Below are 21,195 nucleotides of genomic sequence, written 5' to 3'. Positions count from 1 at the left end.
ACAACATCGTCATAGAGCAACAAAACAAGAAATGAACCTCATTGTCAAATTCCCCTAGCTCACACAACAAACAAAGGTATAGTGTTCAAATATTACTTTGTTGAAAGTGAAAGTCAGTACTCGAGGGAAATATCCTACATTGAATTGAATGTGCAGTAGTAGTCAAAAGTAATTATCTGGCCATAAATGTGATTCAAGGATAAGTTACCCCACTCACTATCTGCTCACCTGCGTGCTGATGGAAAGTATGGTTGAAGTTTCGTAGTCCACAAAACATTTCTGGAGCATCAAAGCAAAACAGCATTGCAGCATTCTCCTAAACAACTAAAGTAGACGGGGACATCAAAAATGGATTTGAAAGCAGCCAAAAGCCGAAATCTTCACTGTAGCTGCTAAGCTAAAAGTCGCCTGCACATCAAATGTGTAAACAACGTCTTTCGATCAATTTAGGATCTCTGGGCTTTTTGAGACTTGGATTATCCCGGATGAGCTGAATGGAGACTTTTCTGCTCTTTTGTTCCTGCTGCAGCGCTGTCTTGTTGTGAAGCTCCAGAAATGTTTGTGGACAATGAAACTTCAATCCATTGGCATGACGGTGAGTAGGTAAAGGTTGAATTTCATTTTTAGGGTGAACTGTTTCTTTATATATCAAAAGTACAAGTAAAGGTAAATTACACGTACATTTACATGTATGGATGTACTGAATGGGTTGACTGATTATCGGCCTGGCCAGTTATGAGATTATCGGCATCAGTTTTTCACAAAGTGCTACTTTAGCTCTGATGCAGCATGCAATCTGCAAAGTAACTGGTAACTTAGGTTTTCAAATAATATAAGAAGTTCAATATTTGCATACAAACCGTAGTGGGGTGGAGGTATAAAAAAAAAGCAGAACATGTGAATTACAGTACTTGAGTTACACTCCATCGCTGCTGAGGAATACTTATAATTTTACTGGTTTTTCACTTACTTTAGTTTAACACAGTGAGAAGAGAACGCACGTTAAGCTCTCTGCTGTATACAGAGGAAGTCGACTACTATTTAATGACAACAAACATTATTCCACCATCTCTGCTAAACTACATCAAACAACAAACATCCTCTGAAATGTGGTTCCTGCTGACAAAATCTTATCTAAAGTGGGTCTAAAGCCTGTCTGTCTAGGGAGGGAAAAGCGGAAGGTATTTGGGCAAACCTACCCTAGACCGTGTCAGGGTCATTTACAGAACAAACACATAAACAACCAGAGCCCAACAAACTCGCATAAATAAATCTCAGGCCTGTTGCTTAGTCAGATCGTTGTGTGGCGACAGACGAGTTGAGCAATTTCTGGACACATTTAGAGGGCACGCTGTCTGGAGTATGTCTCACTTCTCATTCACCAGTCAACGAAAAAAAACACTGTTATGAAACCTCAAGATGATTAGTTAAATATCTTGTGACCGAAATGGGAGTGTAGAGGAGCTTACAGTAATTCCCACGTCAGTGAGTGTGGCAAAATGCCTGGGTGAACGTGATATTGATGAAAACTGTGTGATTGAGTATCTGAAAGTAACAGATGGCCTCTTTTGACTAGCTGAACATCAGAGACAAAATACTGAAGTGGCAGTTCTCACATGACTCTGGTGTTTACTCGACTGCTGAATGTGACCAAGGTAATCTCACTGCAAGGCAAGGAATCCCTGTCTGTCCGTCTGTCTGTTATTCACATATCATCCAATCTACTTTGCAGGTTTTTTTTGCTGAGGATCCAAGGAAGTGCAGTGCAATGTGGACAATATTGCACCAAATTTAGATATAATACAAAATATGAATACATTTTCAATAAATAGCTAACACCAGCAGCAGGGGCGTGGCTTCAGCACTTTCATGGGGAATTAGACGTTAACAAAATGGAGATTAACGGGCCTCTCCCATTGGTCGTTGTGGTCTGGTTCGGAAAAGTACCGATTTCATCATCCAGATTTTAAAACCTGCAATATATAATATTGTTCATTAGTCACATCAGATACTGACGGGAGGAGAGCTCGGAGATTAAGTTTGAACTTTTGGGATTAAAAAGTGGATTAATCTTTGCTCCTGTTTATCAGCCTGACTGCAGCAGCGATCTGCTGAGGAGACCTCCTTTGTTGGTCTTTATGTCATGTCACTATGATGTTTTTACACATTTTTAATGCAGAATTCAACAATTTATATCTTTAAATCTTAAATGTCAGACATGTACGATATGAACAGGGCTTCCCTGATGAGTCTGTGAGCAGTTCAGCTGGCTTAAACCCCTCACATTACCTGATAATCTGTGCAGAGCTGCATTTTTTGACTGTGTACTGCACCAGTTAGACTTACAGCTATGAAACAGGAAAAAATTAGAGTTTCAGAAAAAATATCAGTGTCATCGGAGCTAAAAATAAACAAACAACATAAAAAATAAAGAGAAAAATAGCTGGCAGTGGAGCAAGATGATTACACTTCACACCCAATCATTTCATGTGGAACAAAAAACACACACATCCAGTTGCACAACAAATGCCCCAGATCCCATCCTGCCAAAGTTAACCATGTGTTTCAATTAAACTATCTAGGAAATCTCTATCTGTATCTTCCACTTGGAGCACATCCTGCGCTCCTCCTTCTGAGGTCACCGACTACGTGCTCAAAAACAGGAAGTGTATGATTGAGTTATTTGCAGGCTTATCCTGAGCAAGTCAGTATTTATGGACAGCGGGTTGATTAGTTCAAATCTTCCAAAAACAAATATGAGCAAAAATTCTACAATTTATCATTCATAATCTGAGGGAGAAGGTTTCACTTGACTGATCAAGGAAGTTAAGCTAAACGCTATGTAGCTCAAGAGTTATTTGCATATCCTGTGTGGGAGCTGTGTGGCGGTCATGTGTGTATGTTTGTATATTTGTGTATGTATGAAGAGCAGATGGTGGTGAGACAGAGAGTTTTTTCATAGAAGTGACCTGCAGAGGAAAAGGCAGAAAAAATAAGGGGAAGGGAAACCTTCCTGAGCGTCAGTCCCTTATCTTGTGACGCTTGCTGGGTATTGTTTCACTTGCTGTTTAGGAAGGTTGAAAAAAAAGAAGAAAAACAAAGACAAGGAGCAAAAAACTAAATGTAAGACATGAGCCTGCACAGAGTACAGCTTTTACACACCTGAGGATTGACAGGCTCAGGGCCCGGCAAAATCTATCTTAAGTAGAGTTCTGGACCAATCAGGCCCTCAAAATCCGATCACATACACCTGGACCAATAAATCTACGGCCACGAGACATGAGCCTGAAAATAAGTTTCTTGTAAAATGTTATTTGCATCAACAAAAAAGCCCCCGAATGTTTTATTTCACTGCACTCTGACTGCTGCATGTTTAATTTTGATTTGATTTTGTTATGAAATTAAAAGAAAAATACCCACAGTGACATCGCGTCTGTATTCATAACAGAAAACAGGACAGGAAATTGTATAAAAACGGATCCGCATTCTTTTAACAGCAGGAACATGACAAGGACAGCTGCCTCGCATCAACTTTATTTGAGATTTGGAACATCAATCTCGGTTATCCGTGGCTGAGTGCTTCCAACATCAGGCGCATGGACCGATTTAAAACAATTATTAATATTTGTAGAAAGAGCTATTATGGTTGCGCCCCCCTCCGTTTCTGTGAGAGCTCTCAATAAAAACAACAACAGCCGGAGGGTCATGACTGCGTGTTTGGAGTGAAAGGTGAAAGGTCGCGGTGTGAATGCGCTGGGATGCGGGGCCGTAGCCTGACACAAAAGTTGATGATGCTGTTTATGTTTCTCTCATTTGTGTGATGGATTGGAGCATGACATGCATCCAGCAGCCTCCGCTCCTCCTTCTCACGCAGAGAGACACATGACTGGGGTAAAAACACATCAACAAGCGTGGTGTTATAAATACACATGCCCCAAAAATTACAAGTCAAAGTGGTTACAATTAATATTTTGCTCAGTATAACAACAGATTATTTTGCGTCACGCTTCACACGAGTATTTATTGTCTTTGGCTCCAAACAGCTCTGATGAAAACTCACCACCCGGGTGAACACGCTAAATTACTGCCCTTCTCAGGTGCGATGCTATGACGTGCGTTGAAGTTTAGGCTGTTGGCTTGTTAATATCTTTCCATCCGTCTCTGCTCATGCTTGAACATCATTCAGTCAGCGTTTTAAAGAGGGACTGAAGTAAAAGATATTAAAAAAGAAACCGCTCTTAGAGACTTTCGTAAGGTCTGAGCCTAGTCAGCTTCCTCGTCGGTACTGAGCATGTGCGACTCTCAGCAGAGATGAGAAAGGAGCGAGATACGCGTAACATTAATTCCTATCCAAGCTGTGGCTTCAGTGGCAACACAAAGCCAAAATGTCTCGACTTCCCGGCGATAAAATTATTCAAATCCTCCACGCTCTGCGGCCCACAGAGCATGCGCAATAGAGACTTCAACCGAGCCGGCTAACTTCCAGTTTAGCTCCCAGCTAACTTGAATAGAGGTAAAATTATTTTATCGTGCGGCTCTTGGACCGAAATTGGTCTATCAAATTATCATAGTCAAACGAGTCATTCCGCAGGGTTTTTTTTTTTACAGCCGCTTCTTTCACAATGTAAGCTTATGGGAAAAGGTCCTTTTGGGCCTACTGACATTTTAATTACACGGCTCGGCCAGTACGAAAGCTGGCTCAAAGCCTGGCACTCTTCCTGGGGGCTTGGTGATTACGTGCAACAAACTGGCAACCACTTCATGGGGCAGATGATTCGAACAACAGCGGTGTTGTGAAGTGAATGCAAAAGGGAGGGAGAGATGGAACGCCACAATATGTGGTTGAATGTTTTCAATAACACCTTTAAAGTTTTTCATGTACGTTTAGTCACATTCACATCTTCTGAGAAAATTGAGTTTTAAGAACTAGACTGAATGAGTCAAACTTTTGCAACACAAGGTGACACAATCCTAGGAAATCCTGCCGGTTGACTTTTCAGAGTAAAATGACTAATAAAGGACGGAGAACGTTTGAAGACTGCGTTTGTGTATCTTTAAAACAATGACCTCTCAGTACCAGTGGAAGAAAAAAGATCAGCTCGTGACATTTTCCTGAAGTCATTTGACAAAAAGGAGAAGACAAATGGGGTGGGAGTTCCTGGCAAAATATCATGGAAATATATTGTCAAGTGTCTTATTGTCAAAATCAGCTCACACTTCCTAAACACACACGGAGTCGGAGGATCTGTATCGAGGTCCTGAAGGTGTTTGCTTTTGAGGCTGATGAGAGAGAGAGGGAAGCTCCTCGACTGGTTCTGTCTGGTTGAAGTCGGTGTGTACATTAACACGCTGGATTACGCCAGAGTGAGGAATGCTCGTCTTTTGTTGAACCCTCTGTGGTGATGTCATCAGTACTTTCCCTGGCACCACCTGGGCAGGCTTCACAGGAGGGGCCGGCCAGTTAAAGGCAGGGATCTAGCTGCTGCAATGTGGCCTGATTAGTCACCTGACTGTTTTTTTTAAAGCCTTTTTTCCGACAAAAGACAGGCTTCAGTCAGCAGTGCCATAAAGATTAGCTGCCTGGTGAACTGTGTAAACACACTGACAAATCTGCGTGTTTGTGTGAGCCGCACGCAGGAATGCGAGTGGGTGTCAGTGTCTGTATACACTGTGTGAGCGAGGAGGGAAAATGGCATGGATAAATAAAAAGACAGACACGTTTGAGTGAGTGGAGATGATTAAAAAATAGAGACAGCGAGTCGTGTTTGCATGTGCGTGTGAGAGATGGTGGTGAAAGACTATCCAACGCAGGGAAAGTGCGCTAAGAGGCAGCGAGTGGGAATTAAAGGAGGACTCGTGGCAGAACCCACAGTGCTGATGTTAGCTGTCTGATCCATTGAGAGACAGTTGGCAGCAGACTGTCTACCAGCCACAAATGTACAGTAATTCAAAGCATGCGACGTGACGCCGTTCCCTGCTAGCTGGGGCTGCAGACACCCACCCACTCACTCTCTCTCTCACACACACACACACACTGAAGCAACACACTCTGTAAGAGTAACAAATGCACTGAACGCTCCATTCCACGTGATGCAATTATTCACAGTTCCATGGCAAATTTGGGCCCGAGCTATAATCTCATAACTAAATGGCGTGGCGCCTCTTGTAAAAAAACAGATCTTCTAAACAACTTTCAGGAAGTCAGTTTACTGGTGGTTCAGTAGCTGTAAAGTTTATCAGAAAAAAGAAAGAGGCCAATGAAGTTAGTTTGATTCATACACTCAGAGTCGATAGTCAAACATTATTGCCTCAATCAATTAGTGTTTGGCGGCTGCATAACTAATCTTCTGTTTTCGGGATAATCAGCGCAGAGAAGGATTTTAGTTGAAGTTGAAGTTCTGTATTGGAAGATTAAGAGTGAAAGGGCTCAGATCAAGAGAGGAAACAAAAGAGTAACAGTAAAGAGTCGGAGAAAGAAAAACAAGATTCCATCTTTTGTAGGTTAGTTCTCATGAGCTTCACATGACTTGCATTTAGCCCTCCATCCCCCCCTCTCCCTCTGTACTGAGCGCACACCCTCCCTCCCTCCTTTCCTCCGCCACTTCCCAGCCCGCTCCCCCCCCTCCGTCCACTCCCCACTCCTCCACCTCCTCCTCCCCGCGCAGCACATAGACTTCCTGTGTGTCCTGGCCTGAATGGTATGTGCATGGAGTGGGTGTCTGGGAGGCCTTTCATCCGGCTCGGAAAGAAAAGAGAAGTCAAGAGAGAGACAGAGAGAGAGAGAGAGAGAGGTTGAAAAAAAAAAAAAAGAAAGTGTAGAGAAGAGAGTCATCTTTAATCCGTTTGAGTCAGAGCAGTTGTCCAGGGGCGAGCGGGGTGGGGCGTATTAGACGGGGTGAGAGGCCTCTGGTTGTGCCAGGGATGTGTGTGTAGCGTCTGGAGGGGAAGAGAGAGGCCTGCTGGGAAGGCCTGCAGCCTGCCTGTTTGCCTTCCTGGGACAGATGACATCCGGCTGGGACACAGCTTGCACGGCTGAGTGAAGATACTAAACTAGGGCAGGTAGAATAGATAAAAATTAACTTAAGCACTCATGCTCTACAGCAGGAGGGGGTTAAGTACAACATAAAGCAGATAAATCAAGTGTGATTTGCAGAAAATGACCAAATGATTGAACAGGAACGGGGATCTTGCAGCTCCTGCAGCCTCGTGGCTGAGCGCTGAGCTGAGTTCGGCGTTGTCAGACAGGGTGTAGCTGGCCGCTGAGTGCCAGGCCTGACTAGCCCCTACCCACACTGTGGAGGGGCACACATGCAAGTCTGTGAGACTGCCTCATGTCATGGAAACAATCTACACTACAGTTTTGAGTGTGTGTGTGCATGTGCGTGTGTGCGTGTCCTTATTGCGCACTCACAGGATGTAGCATGCCCAGACATGATAACCTTTAATAAGAGGAAGCAGACAGTGCCATCTGCTGTTTGGATTGGAGTTTATTATTAGTGTCAGTTGAGTTTCATGAAATCTTCATATTTTGCATCGTTAACAGCAACAAGCAATTATCTAGACTGCTGGTCGTGCACGACGGGTCACACTGAAGCAGTGGTGGAAGAAATATTCAGATCTTTTAAAGAGTAACTCGTAGAAAGTCTTTGTGGCTCCAGAGGAAGCTGCATGTGACCTGCTAAATTACCTCTAGCAACGTCACTCAAGTGGCTAAGTTGCATTGTGGGTAATGTAGGCGCCAGGTTTTAAAGAGGAAGAAGAATGCGTCGATTGAAAAATATTTTTAAAGCTGTCCATAATTTGTCCAGCAGAGTTATGGGATTACAACGCTAGACAAGTGGACTGCAGGCCAGTATACAGCACATAAATATACTTACTCACATTCCTCTAATGCAGCGAGCACAGTGTCACGTCTCGCCATCCTCATTGTCGTCTGTGCTCTGCTGGTTTAGCTTAAACTCAGAGTGCTGCTGTTGAATTTTTGGACTCATAACACAACGCTGATAAAATCCTTCCTGTGATGATGCTGAAGGAAGAGGAGCCAGCCAAATTCCCCAACAGTTGGCCAGAATGAGTGAAAACCAAACCTGGCAACACTCACTTTGCAGAGCGCGATTTGAAAAAAAGAAAGAAACAAGGAAGTATAGACAACAGACAAACAGCGAATCTTTTGCTTTCACTGCATATTTATTTCAACACATTACAGTATATACAATTTCAAAATAAATCTGCAAATATTTGAAAAAGAAACAAAAGAACTTGGCCTCTAAGGGAACAACACCAGTGGTAAGCAGTATGACCGTCACACCTTTCAGCCTCGTAACATAAACATTCAAATAGCATGTAAAATCAAATCCCAAGTACAGAGAATGTTACACCAATGCATTTCATTGTATACATAACCATCTGAAGAATAAAAATAATAATTGTTGAACATTTCCAGCACTTTCAGTTGATAAATGAGAGTTTTTAAAAGGCAGTTAGTTTCCATCCCAGAAAGAAAAAGCAGAGAAAAAGAAACAACAATCAAAAAGTAAAGCAATAAAGTTTTGAATTAAACTTTCATCACATCTGATGAACTGATACACGTCCACTTAAGTTAGCATTGTTTTCCATTTTCACCAAAGCAATGCAGATCTTAAGATAGTAGGCTGTGAGAAAAACACATTGCGTCACACATCTGAATAAGCTGAAATAGTAACACGACTGTAGGCTGGATTTTCCAGGGACACGTAATACAGCTTTTTTAAAAGTTACACACACACGCACACACACACACACTCACTCTCGCACACATGCACTCTCTGAGTCATCACGTTTATGTAAAGGACGCCGACGGACACGCTGAGCATCCTCAGGTGACCGATGGTCAAATCATTTTTTTCCAGTCAGCTCGTCGTCGCTGTAAGTTCCTGGCTTCGGAGGCGACGGGTTTAAATGCTTCAGTATTCTTCGGAAACACCTCTGCTGTGTACACAAGGTTGGCGCTGTGCATGGCAATAAACAATACAGCTTGCATATAACACACTAGTTTCTTTGACGCGGCGTGTGATAAAAAGGACATTCTGATCAGACTCTCTGATGACACCAAACCCACATGGAGAGGCACAATTAGTTAGAAAGCTGTGTACATTTTGTGATGCACAACAGATATGAATCAAATCTGTTTCCTTTTTAATGCTGCTTGTGGACGCATAAATGTCTGTTTGTGTACGTGAGAAAGATGGAGAGTGAAAAAAATATTCCGGATTTGAAATAAAAATTGTGATGCTCAACAAGTGTAAGAAAGTATGCGAGAGTTTGAGTGGACCCAAGGGGAACAGAAAAACTGAGTTTTTCGAGAGAGATTTGGCAGCATCGCACCCCGTTGCCAAAGAAGTCCATTCTAGCCAAGTTTCACGGCCTCCTGCCAAAATGTGTCCGAAATAATGTTCACTCCGGCTTTCCATAAAGTCTGTACATAAATCAGAAACTTGTTAGTGTCTGTTATCGATCTGCATAGTGATTTGTGGTTCTTTCTCTAACAGGAAATCACTGAAATTTTGAGAATGTGTTATAATAGCGATCATGTGAAAGTAAAACCTTTATCAAGTACTTTCCGCTGTGTGAAGATGCGTGCTGTTCATCGGCGTGAAGGTATTCTGGAGTGATGCCACAGTGCCTTGGCTCACAGTCCAGTCTTTTATATGCAACTGGTAACTTGGTTGCTCAACGGACCATCAGATTTCATTTTCCTGAAATGAATATGTCCAACTGATCTCTTCACAAGAAATCCCATTTTTGGCTTAATTTCCAGCACGTCCTCATCAGAAAACGACCGAATAGCTCGACTGTGAAAGCAGATTATTATGACCCATGTTTAAAGTAGTTGTTGGACGGCAACTTTATTACAGAAGCAAAGCAGGAAGTCAGGCAAAGTAGTATAAAGAGCAACAAAGTCTACACAAGTACAGGCCGACTCAAGACCGCTGTTTGTTTGCAGTATGAAAGTCAAAGTCGATGGTAAGTTTTTTTGAAAGTACAATTTGTTAGATAGCTTTGCTTTTAGTATTTTTTGGCCTTTATGGCTTTATTCATAAGATATCTTGGAGAGATGACAGGAAACGAGACAGAGGGTCGGGGGGGGCACGCAGCAAAGGGCTGCAGGTCTGGACCGCTGTAGCGAGGACAGGACCTCTGTGCATGGGACGCACGCTCTATCAACCCTAAGCGTCAGTATTTGACGAGTTGGGGATGACGCAACAATCACCTAGCTTACAAATTTGCCTTTAAACGTACAATACGTAAGAATTCTAGTCTAAAACATTAAAAAAGTAACTAAAAACATCAATGTATAGCATTGCATTGGTATCTGCTTAAGATGGCATGCTAACAAGCTAGCCCCGGGTTGGAAAACCTCTTGCGTTAACACCAACACTCTTAAGGTAGTCCGACTAGCTGCAGGGCTAACTGAGCTCACGAGCTAACAGTAGCTACAGTCATGGATTGATGAACAGAATTCAGTTTGCAACAGTCAGCAGTTACTCCGGTGATATGTTGCTCCCTATCTGTTTGGAGTATAAATTCAACAGGTAGCCAATTCTTACATGTTGCTCTTTAACTTACTAATGTAGTGAAGTTAGGTCACGTTAGGTAAAGGTAACATAGTTATTGTAAGCCACACCACGATATTTTCCAAGTGCACGATGTAGGTCGGGTCGCCTATCACTGGTACGCTGCAACAGTCAGTCTGTTAGTTCTGGGAACAGAGATATGTCGTTTTCAGAGTCACTTGCAATCGAACTATTCAGTCGTTTTTGAGGATGTGTTGGATTAATTTGGGCCAAACGCCTCAGACAAGCGTATTCGCGTCCCTTCTTGTCCTCCCTTTATGCATTCTGCTGGCTGTGCGTTTTAGCGACTCCAGTACCTGCCCCCTAAAAGCTCTCGCTACACAGCTGGAGTGGAGGATCCGGTTTCTAATTATCCGAGGAGAGTTGACAGATGCCAACATAAGCTTAGCTACATCTGTAAATACAATAAAAAAGTTTGGACGGCCTCGTGGAGGACGGAGGACATTTTCTGTGCTTCAGCAGAGAGGTCATCTTACGATTTTGAGTCAGCTCTTGGACTGATGATACATCAGAGGGATATGTTGTGGGTAATAGCTCAGCCTTTCAACTCAAATTATTTTGTCCTCTTCTGAGAGCAGCTGCAGCTATAAGCTTTTCCCAAGAAAAGCAATGTTTGGCACCATTAGCCAACAGTACAGCTCTGCTGGAGGTAACAGACCTTAAGTAGGTAAGATTGCTCTTCCAGTTTGCACTGTGGGAGAGTTAGAAGGACATTTTTAAGCATGTGTGACTGGAAAGAAGCTGTTGATCCCAAAAGGAAGAAAGAAGTATTGATGTTAAAAAGTCCATGAAGTCCTAAGTATGAGGTTAACACATACATGCTGGTATCCTTTATAAACTCTGGCCACAGAAATACGCTTTAACAGTTTCATGTAACTTTGACAAAACACTTTAAAATGTAAGGTTTCCTATGAATGTGGAGGCTCACAACACTACAACGGGTCCATATTACTTTGGTTTATACTTGACGCGTCTAAAAACACCTTTATCCTTCTTCCGTAACTCCCTTTAGTCCATCAGATGAGATGGGTGCTAATGATGGGTGCTAGCAGCATGAAGAGGTTTCATTAGACTACCTTAAAGCTTTCCTACCTAATCCAACGGAAAATGGAGCTAAAATGCTAAAAATGAGCTGGTTCCTGGCTCTCGGATGAGCATATTTGCTGGTTTTCTTCTTAAACTAACTATCTTTAAGTTTAGGACTCTTGCTGGACAACAAAAGACATTTAATTGTCGCTGTTAAATGTTCTCATGATACTCAAACAAATCAGACAGTGACATTAAGTATATTAATGACACGTAGCAACAAATTCTATTAAATATGTTTAATATAAAGGGTCAAACTTAATGAATGTCTTTCATGTTGAGTCAGTGTGTATTAATGAAATGACTAGATGTGTGATTTATTACAGGACACAAATTAAAGTATCATACAGATTTATGTATAATACTTGAATATTAAATGCATGTTTTTTTATGCAGAAGATCCCCTTAACTTCATATGTAATGACTGAATAAACACGAGGTTTGTGTTAAAGTCTGTGTTAATATTTATTCACTGTAAGTAATCGAATTTATTCACTTTGACTCAACATGATAGGAAACCTTTGCCCTAAATGTGATGTTTTACGTTCAACTTGTGTAATAAAATCAGATGGAAATTTAACATTTAATTGGAATACTTACAGTCACTGTTTTGGGAAAATTATTTTTTGATTGCATTTTATGGAGCAAACCAATCGATTAATAATCAACAGACAATCATTAGTTGCGGCAACAGTTGCTTCAAACACTTATAATGTAATTTTTATTGAGACTTCTCTGTACTGTTATCTGTATTTTACATGCTTAGTTAAGGTTTAGATCTGCATGAGTGATCTAACTCAGCATGTGACACTAGAGAGAGTTTCCTCCTCTTCCAAGCATTGACCTTTACACACAGTGACCTTTTCAGCTGATAGTGAAGAATCCCTATTAAGCGTTTTTCTGTTTTGCATATGGTGTTCTCTGATCCATACAGGAAGAGTGACAAAAAAGACTCGCTGATAGACGCTGGGTTTGATTATTCTGGCAGTCACGGCTCACTAAAAACAGATTTTCAGGAGCTCCGACCATGGCATCAAATACGCGTCTCAGCAGGAAGTTGCTTTTCCGCCGCAGAGCCAGCATGAGCCCACTTGAATCTTCATCCCTCTTTTGCAGCTTGGATATGAAACCGTGAGTCTCGGCTCATGAAAGGAATTGTTTGACTTTCTAGAAAAATTAGGTGAGAAGTTAGAAAAAGGAGATTGATACCAAATCTGACTGCTTAGCTTTAGTTTGGCATAAACACTGGAAGCAAGGGCAGGTCGGTAAAACTGCAAATTTTGAATTTTAACGCACCAGTTTTTGTCCAGATTAAACAAACAAGGTATCCCATGTCAATTAACAAGTTTTAGAGGTTCTGGATGGCGGATTTTGTTTCGTTTGGACCAGGGCTGCAGCTGACTGATGATTATTTTCATTGCTGATTTATCTGTCGATTATTCTCTTGATTTATCGATGAGTAGTTTGGTCTATAAAATGTCAAAAAACGTCCAAGATGACGTCCTCAAAGTTCTTATTTTGTCCACAACCTAAAGATATTCAGTTAACTGTCACAGAGGAGTAAATAAACCAGAACTTATTCACATTCAAGAAGCCGGACTCAGAGAATTTTGTCTTGAGATTAAGTTAATAGATGACAAATAATCGATTCATTGTCGCGGCTCTACTTTGGACAGAACCAGGCGAGCCATTTGCTGGCTGTAGTGTGGTATCAATCTTCTCATCTAACTCTTGGCAAGCAAACGAATAGCTTTTCCCCCAAAATATTGAAATATACCTTTAAGTGTTTTGAAGAAGGAATGGCAGCAGCATTGTTTGACATGTTGACTTTTAAACCCTCAAAGAATTTTTACTTCTTCCCGGAGCTGAGTAACTGTCCCTGCGTGGGACAAAGGAAGGTTTTATTGAAGATTTGTTCTCCATCTAAAGCCTTGGGCATCTAAAACAACCTTTAAATCAGATGTTAAGGGTTAGAACCAATGGACTATCAGGCATGTTGAAAGGAAATCTCTCTCGGTTAAGTCACAAGTCGTCCCATCAATAGTCTGAACAAGTGACTACCGACAATCGCGCCAGGGCTTTTGGTGCAGCTCAAACGGCAACACAATGCAACATCCACATGGTAAATGAGCAATGCTCTGCCAGCCAAATGTAACGAGCGCTTACGTGCAGGAGTTCATTTACATGTCTGAAAATTGGACTTTGTATGGGCCTCTGTTTCATCTCTTTGCTGAATACAGTTTTTGAAGATTTACTGCAGCTGATTCCTCCACACTGTACAGTCTGTGGGCTGCCAGGCCTTTCAAGAACTCATTAAGTAGATGAAAAGAGAGAGCCAACACAGAGTTCAACACAAAGTCACTTTATTAAGTTTACGGGCAGGTGGAGCAACTGATCAGGATATCTTTGTTCAAGTGGATGCTGGCTCTGCCTGGGAAGAAAAGACCGAGGGGCGGGAGTGAGAGTCGGCTAAGTGTCTCCAGATAATGATGTCCGGGTATCTGATGATCCAAAAAGAGGCAGCTCCAGTCAAGCCACACATCAAAAAGTCAAAATTTAAATCCAAAAAATTAGAGAAAGAAAGAAGTCCCAGAGGGTCTTGAAAATATACGCACCATTTAACCAGCGAAAAGGATTAGCAGTGTGTTTAATGCTCCAGCTGTCTGTCTGATATGAAGTCGTTTATCATTAGTTTTCCAGGTGCACTGTGATGCATGTTGGTGTAACTCCTGCAGCCTTTGCTTTGACAGTGTATCCTGCTCGTTGGGCTGAAAATGCTCTACGTATGTGTGTTTCTTAGAATGATTGATATCCATGTGATCATGCCAATTTAGCTCTGTCAAAGCCTTTATAAATTCATCTCTTAGACATCCACACACGTGTACATCATCAAATCAAGTCTCCGAGCACAGACTTTGGACAATAAGTTCCGACAAAATCAATAATCGATATCCAACACTTCTTACTTTCTGTTTTCTCGTCTATCTCCGGCGGCAACATTAGAGACACGGTGCAGAAAAAAGAAAAAAGAAGCATTAGGAGATCTCGAAAAATGAATGACAACATAATGACATTACACCAAACATTTTGACAGCCCAGAAGACTGTTTGAGGGCAACTGCCAGGCAGCACATCCGATCCCGGGAAGGTCACAACTCCAGCCTGACTGGCAGTCTGTCTGAAACAGGCTCCATCCATCGCTGAGAGTCCTCTCCACGCAGATATTCATAATCCTTGAATACAGGTTATCAAATCCAGATGTGTCAGACCTTGACATTGCTCAATCAAAGAAGGGTTCGGGATACTTAACTCCTTTCTCAAATGTTTGTCGGTGCCTCGCAAATACTTAAGTTCTTCTGAATTCGTTCCACACTCGTTTAATTCTCTCTCACAGTTGTTCCTTGATCCCCGTCTGTCCTTATGTGCTATTTGGTTTAGCAGAGGTGTTCCTTTATTAACAGTCCGTAACAGAGTTTTCCCTGCTGTCCTCTTCATTAGCTAGTACACCTGATCAACAGTGTTCATGCAGTAAAAGGTTCATCGTTGTTTGATCTGCTGCGTACCTGACCCTGACCTACCCAACTTTTGTGAATTCTGAGTCCCGCTCTTCTCTGCTGCAGCCAAGAGTGGCGGTCCTGGGGGACTGGACCTTGCTGATTTCCTCAAGGGCACTGGCCAGTGAGTCCAGGTCCCCCGAGTCCTGGTGCTGGACTTCCCACAGGCTCAGAATCACTGATGACGGGCTCTCCTGACATGCAAAGTAGCACAGGTTCCTGCAGGCCAGGGAAAACAAAGTGGCGGTTATTAGTGGTTTAGTAATGAAGTGGTTGCCTCGCACTGGTTATGATAAGAAGGCCAACGCCAGGGTATTTTTTAAGGGCTACTCCAGAGACTTAATATTGGCACTCCTACACACTTCGCGAGTGACTGATATTAAAAAGGAATGAGAAATCACCTCAAAACAGCCTCATTTTTTTCAAAAACACTAGATCCATTTCCCATTATAGATCTCAATAGCAAGATTAATTAGACTTCTCCTGCCTCCTACATTCACTTATTCCAAACTCTGCACCTCCAGTTTGTAATGCAGGCTTTCTGTACTTCATCTCAAGTCCAGAAAGTTTTTATATTTCTTTTTTTCCAGACCTTCATGTCTAGACGTCTGAATCAAAAGTACGAGATCCAATATTTTCACTTAAATAAATCATAACATGATAACACCCTCCATATTCTCTATACCAGGGATGCCCAAACCTTTCTCTTGAAGGGCCAAACACTAAAACCTAGTGGTGGGCCATGGGCAGAAAGTTGGCATATATTGAATTATATTGTCTCTCATCTCTCTCAGATATGTATAACATAATTATGTGTTTTGATTTTTATTTTTTTTTTTAAACATCTGTCAGGCCAAATTGAACCGTAAGGCCGGCCAACTTTGGTCCGTGTGCCCCACTTTGGCCGGTACAGCTGTGTGTACAACAGTGTGTCCTTTTCCTTTTTTGTGATTTGATCCAGCAAACGTTTGATAGAAAGGTAAGACTCAGTTTCTGCTCACGATTTGAAGGCGTCTCCTCTCTCTCATCTGACTTAAACACAACATGACTGTGAACGTACAGTGAAGGTAGTGTAGATCTTGATTTGATGATGAATTTGATCAAATGTTTTCATGCAAGTCTTTGTGCTACTGTTTCCTGTCCAGGTGATGGGGTCTCCATTATCCTGGACTGTTTATCCGTTATCTCACACCTGCCATCGTAGAGCTCGTCAGTCTGTTGGTGTGACTGATGTAAAGATATGGATGTGGTTTCCATTCTTTAAACAGTCTGAGAAGAGCAGCAGAAGACATCATACTACTGTTTTCATGAGCTGAGAGGTGGCCTTCTTTAAGCAAAGTGAACTTCATGTCCCTTCTCAATTTTGCCTTTCAATATATACATAAAATATGTAATAATTCCTAAAATACCAGCTTACTTATTTTCATAGTGTGAGAAAAAATCTTTCACTTCATGGATTTCTACACAGAAATACTCATTTTAATATAATAAGACTGAAATTGGAATTGGAAACGTCTTGTTTCTAGAAAAATCACTTGATCTAACCATTAGTTGGACTGTAATAGTCGTCAAAGACAAACTAAGTTGGTTTCAGGTTAACAATAGTACGGCTGCAGTAACATCCAGCTCCAGTGTGCAGTGTAAACACACGGTTCACTCCTCTGCTGTTGTTATAACACACATCCAACAGAGTGCACTGTTTCCTTACAATGGGATTTCCTTTGTCGCCGTGTCCTCTCCTTCCCTCCCTGATGCCGTTCCCACACACTCAGAGAAATAATTACAAAAATCAGCTTAACGAGCAAGAGACATTCCCATTACATGCTTATTGGTGTGTTCGACTGGGCTGAGGAAAAAAAAAAAAAGCAAAGCACTCCAAAATCCTCTCCCTCTCTCCTCAGTCACAGATGTTTGTTTTCAGACGGTTTAAGTGAAATTCCTTAATCGCATAGTTTCTGTCACAGTGTCTTAGTTAACTTTTCCTTCTCGTGTTTCTCCGACTGGCAGGACGGAGGGAACAGTTCACTTTCTGACTGCACAGAGCCTCTGTGGCTATAAGCACTTGATTATTGACTTCCCCTCTGTGCCACCTGAAATACAGGTTAACAGATACAGTATCTGTCTGAGCTCACACATCCTTCTCAGTAAGCGCAGACAGATGTCTGTTAAACCCATACATCATCAGGTGGCGTCGCTCATTTTTGAGCGGTACGGCCACGCAGATGTTCCTGTCGTTTACATTATATACGAATGACTCTACAAGCAGTCATCCCAAAAAAACGTTACTGTCAGGTTTTCTGAGATGCTGACATGTATGGCAACTGTTTGGAGATCAAAATGTTTGTACAATGGCGTGATGATCATCATCTCATTGTAAACACTAACAGAAGAAATTATTTTTCTATAACACTTGTATAACCCAGGTTCATTCTTGTAAAAACCTGGATGTACATTAGCAGTTGAGCGATTGGCGCCAGCAGGACGTTTTAACAAAGTCGGCAGTGGTGGATCTTGGCTTCGGTAGCGGCTGGTGATTCAGTGAGGTTGGGATCCTGTACGACAAGAGGAGGAGCTGCCTTTCTGGAGAGAACGCAGACAAGCTCTGTTTCCTCCATTATAACATCAGGCTTCTCAACTGGAGTTGCTGACTTTGAGGGAAAATAATAAAGAAAGACCTCTAGTTTCCAGCATACTGACTGTACTCTGCCAGTGTTAATTCTGTACGCACTCGGATCCAACAGTTTGACCGTTTTATTTTTCGTTAGCCCACCATAATGTTTCAATTTTGTCCCATCAAAGAAAAAAAATGGGCAAACCTGCTCTACAGGGGTCCAATTAAATACAGGGAAATACACCTAAACAGCCATAAACATTTATTCATCCTTCTGTCAGTGGATCTCTTTAACTAAGAACATTTGAATGCGATTATGTCTGCACATGCTGTTCATGTACGTTACAGTGGTGACGATGAATTGTATTTTCATTGTTACTGCCATATGAACGTGTGTGATGGAAGAAAAATCGAAAAACATTGGACCTATAAGACTGAGCGCTGGATACGTGGGCACGCGTTCTCACCATTTGGCCAATCAGATGAAGCCTCAGCTAATTGTCGATTTGGTGGCGACTGCAACGTTAACTAGCGTGATTGCTGAGGATGAAGAAAAGAGCTAGTATGGAATATTTTTTATACATATATAAGTCAATAAGTCCTGTTATCACACATTGCAGAGTTTCCTCGGGCCTAGTTTGTTACTTCCCTATACTGTATTCTATGTATTTTTAACGAGCAGCCTTTACATCCAAGACAAATTTCCCTCAAACCAAAATTAAAATCATCTTAAATCTGGAAGCAGTAGTAGCGAGCAGCCTGTAGCAAACAACGAAAATCCTCCACAGCCTACGCAAATACTGACCTGGCACAACCTCTGGAGAGTTGAGCCGGGGTTGACGGATAGAGCACATGCAGAGACGCTGCTAATGAAGAGTGCTAACAGGAACACATTTTCTTGCCAGAGGCTGGCCTGTCAGCGGTCTGAGACCTTCCTTCAAATTTGTGCAAAACACGGCATCTTGTCTGCAGTAATTCTGACTGTGCTAAAGTTGGCCCTTAAATCTCTCTCTCTCTCCTCTCTCGGTGCATGTGTTTCTCGATCTATAATGAAATCAGCAGTGTGGCGTGTTACTGAAGGCTGGTTGGTGATGGGAGATTAGGGCTGACACGGTGCCTAAATTCCAGATTAAAAATAGTATTCAAAGCAGGGCGACGTTTACATAGAGGACAGACCAGAACAGGCAGCATTCCTGCTTTCTAGACATCACTCATGAGTAATACCTGTACAAAACACTGCAGCTGATTCGTATGTCTGGGCTTGTGTAACGCGTAGGTGTCAGGGAGTCACTTTGTGTTGGAAAGGGTTGGGGATATAAGGGCGTAGTAGAAAAAACAGGTTTTAAAAAATCTTCATCAAATGCCATTTAAGGTGATGTAAGGGGGGGGGAATAGTCAAATATATATTTTTTTGATATTCAAATAACATTTTTAATACTCAAATTTAGCCTATGATAAATATTTATATTTACACACAGGCTTTTGTATTGCCAATGCCACTATCAGCATGTGGTTGTTTTATGTTCTGTCCACTGGAGGGCACTCACGTTACCAATACACTTAAAACTGTGATGTAATAATCAAGCTTAGACCCTGTTGTGTCGCTTTCTGATGTTGTAAAGTTAGAGGTAAACTTTAGCAGCCTGAACGTGAGCTTGTGATTCGGATAACTTTATTGTTCATCACACGTGACTCGTTTTTATGTATGTTGAGGCCAGACACTGGAGGTTGCGGTGACGTCTGTCCTTTTATCAGCCAAGGTTTTGCCAACACATTAGAATAGTAATCTCAGCATTCGATTAGTACAAATGTTTTGACTATTTGAATTATATTTGACTCCCAAAATTTGTTCCCACAGCCCTAAGAAACGCTGAGTGCACAAGTATCAGTCCTCATGCATACTTTTCCTAACGGTGGAGAAACAAAGGGTTCGCAAGATCTGCTGTCAAAATCATTTTGCGGCAGCGAGATTAAAACAAGAAGACTCCACTAATCAGAAGTCATGCATTCACAAACACACTGAGAGGAGCTTTGTGAAGGTATGTTTTTGTGAAACTCTCTCATCTACTATTCATTCACAAATGCAATGATTTTTTCCTGAAGTAAATGATAATGTTTTGTTTGCACTGATGAAAAGACCATTTAAAATATTTGGCAGAAAAATCAGTTTGATTAAGTAAATCTGCGCATATCTTTTCATCCAGGTCCCAATTTTGGTGAACTTTGACACATCTTGACAGTGTTGATATTTCGGGGGACAGAGACAAGCGAGACCAAGATGGTGGAAGTTGCTGCATTGTCTACATTTATTTAACCTCGTCTGTCAGAGTCTAAACCGCTTCCCAAAAGTAATTTACTTTGACTTCCAGAAAATTACGTTTAATAATAACATCATACTTAAGACTTTTAGTCAGGTACTATTTGTACGGGTGATTTTCACTTTTACTAAACTTTATAAGAGTTCACAAGAAGTCATGAGTCAAGTTCAACCAAACATGACTCATTCGGAGCACAAGGCCGCAGAATATTCAATCCAGGAAAAGTACAATGGATAGCTACACATTTCTTTTTTTAAAAAAAGAAACACATCAGTCTAATTTACAGCAAACCAAACTGCACGATGTCCAAGAGGAATAAGGGAGAAGACATCAGACACTACTTTAGTGAGTAGCTCTGTAAGTCACCATCTTAACAAGATTCAATCATCTTAATCATTTATGTGTTACATTCTTATTTTACAGCATATGCTACATATTAACACTTATCTTGACATATTGCAGGCTGTATATTTCACACCAGAATCAGCAGCAGCCAGTTTCAACTGCAGGTCCTGCTAAAGTGCTTGTTTGTTAGTCAACATGTCATTTTAGACAAATTAGCTCCTAAAAAGGCCATTTCAGAAAGTGTCCTCAGCCTCCGACACCTATGCATAGATGACTCAGCAATAGGTAAATGACAACTGCGTGTAATAAAGAATGAGGATGAATTGAAAGTCTGAGTGCTACAACTGATACCTGTCAATGTGGAGCTTTTGAGCCAGGAGCTGCCAGTCCTTCCCCTTGGCATTGGCGGTGTCAAAGGTGGCGCTGATCCGCTGACGGATGGACAGGGGGATTTTAAAGGCCCTTGACCCTGTCTGAGAGGTGATGGTGCAGTCTGACTGAGTGAAAAAGGGAACCACTCCCTTTTCATTCTGGCAAAAGGAAAAAGGAAAGAGCAGCGAGGGTGATACTGCAGCTGAAAGTCTCAATATGAAGACAAGGACAAGGACTTATCAAGACAATTTGCAATCTATACATGAAAAGCTCCCAGAGTGGCTCATTAAGCAAGCT

At 41.7% G+C, this 21,195-nt stretch overlaps 1 protein-coding gene across 1 annotated transcript in view; it reads right to left on the bottom strand.

Annotated features, from left to right (window-relative positions):
- Nucleotides 1-8,164: 8,164 nt before the first annotated feature.
- Nucleotides 8,165-21,195, bottom strand: part of LOC311275417 (netrin receptor UNC5D-like) — a 188,949-nt gene continuing 175,918 nt past the window's right edge. Inside the window, exons 18-19 of the mRNA XM_084383965.1 lie at nt 20,878-21,056; nt 8,165-15,471 (exon numbers count right to left, since the gene is read on the bottom strand). Coding sequence (XP_084240091.1) covers nt 15,273-15,471; nt 20,878-21,056 — 378 coding nt within the window. The 3' untranslated portion in view covers nt 8,165-15,272. The remainder of the gene's footprint in view (nt 15,472-20,877; nt 21,057-21,195) is intronic.

Source organism: Pagrus pagrus (genome assembly GCF_965226575.1).
Source record: "Pagrus pagrus genome assembly, chromosome: 19".
Taxonomy (NCBI): domain Eukaryota; kingdom Metazoa; phylum Chordata; class Actinopteri; order Spariformes; family Sparidae; genus Pagrus; species Pagrus pagrus.
This window is presented reverse-complemented; position numbering and strand designations above follow the sequence as displayed.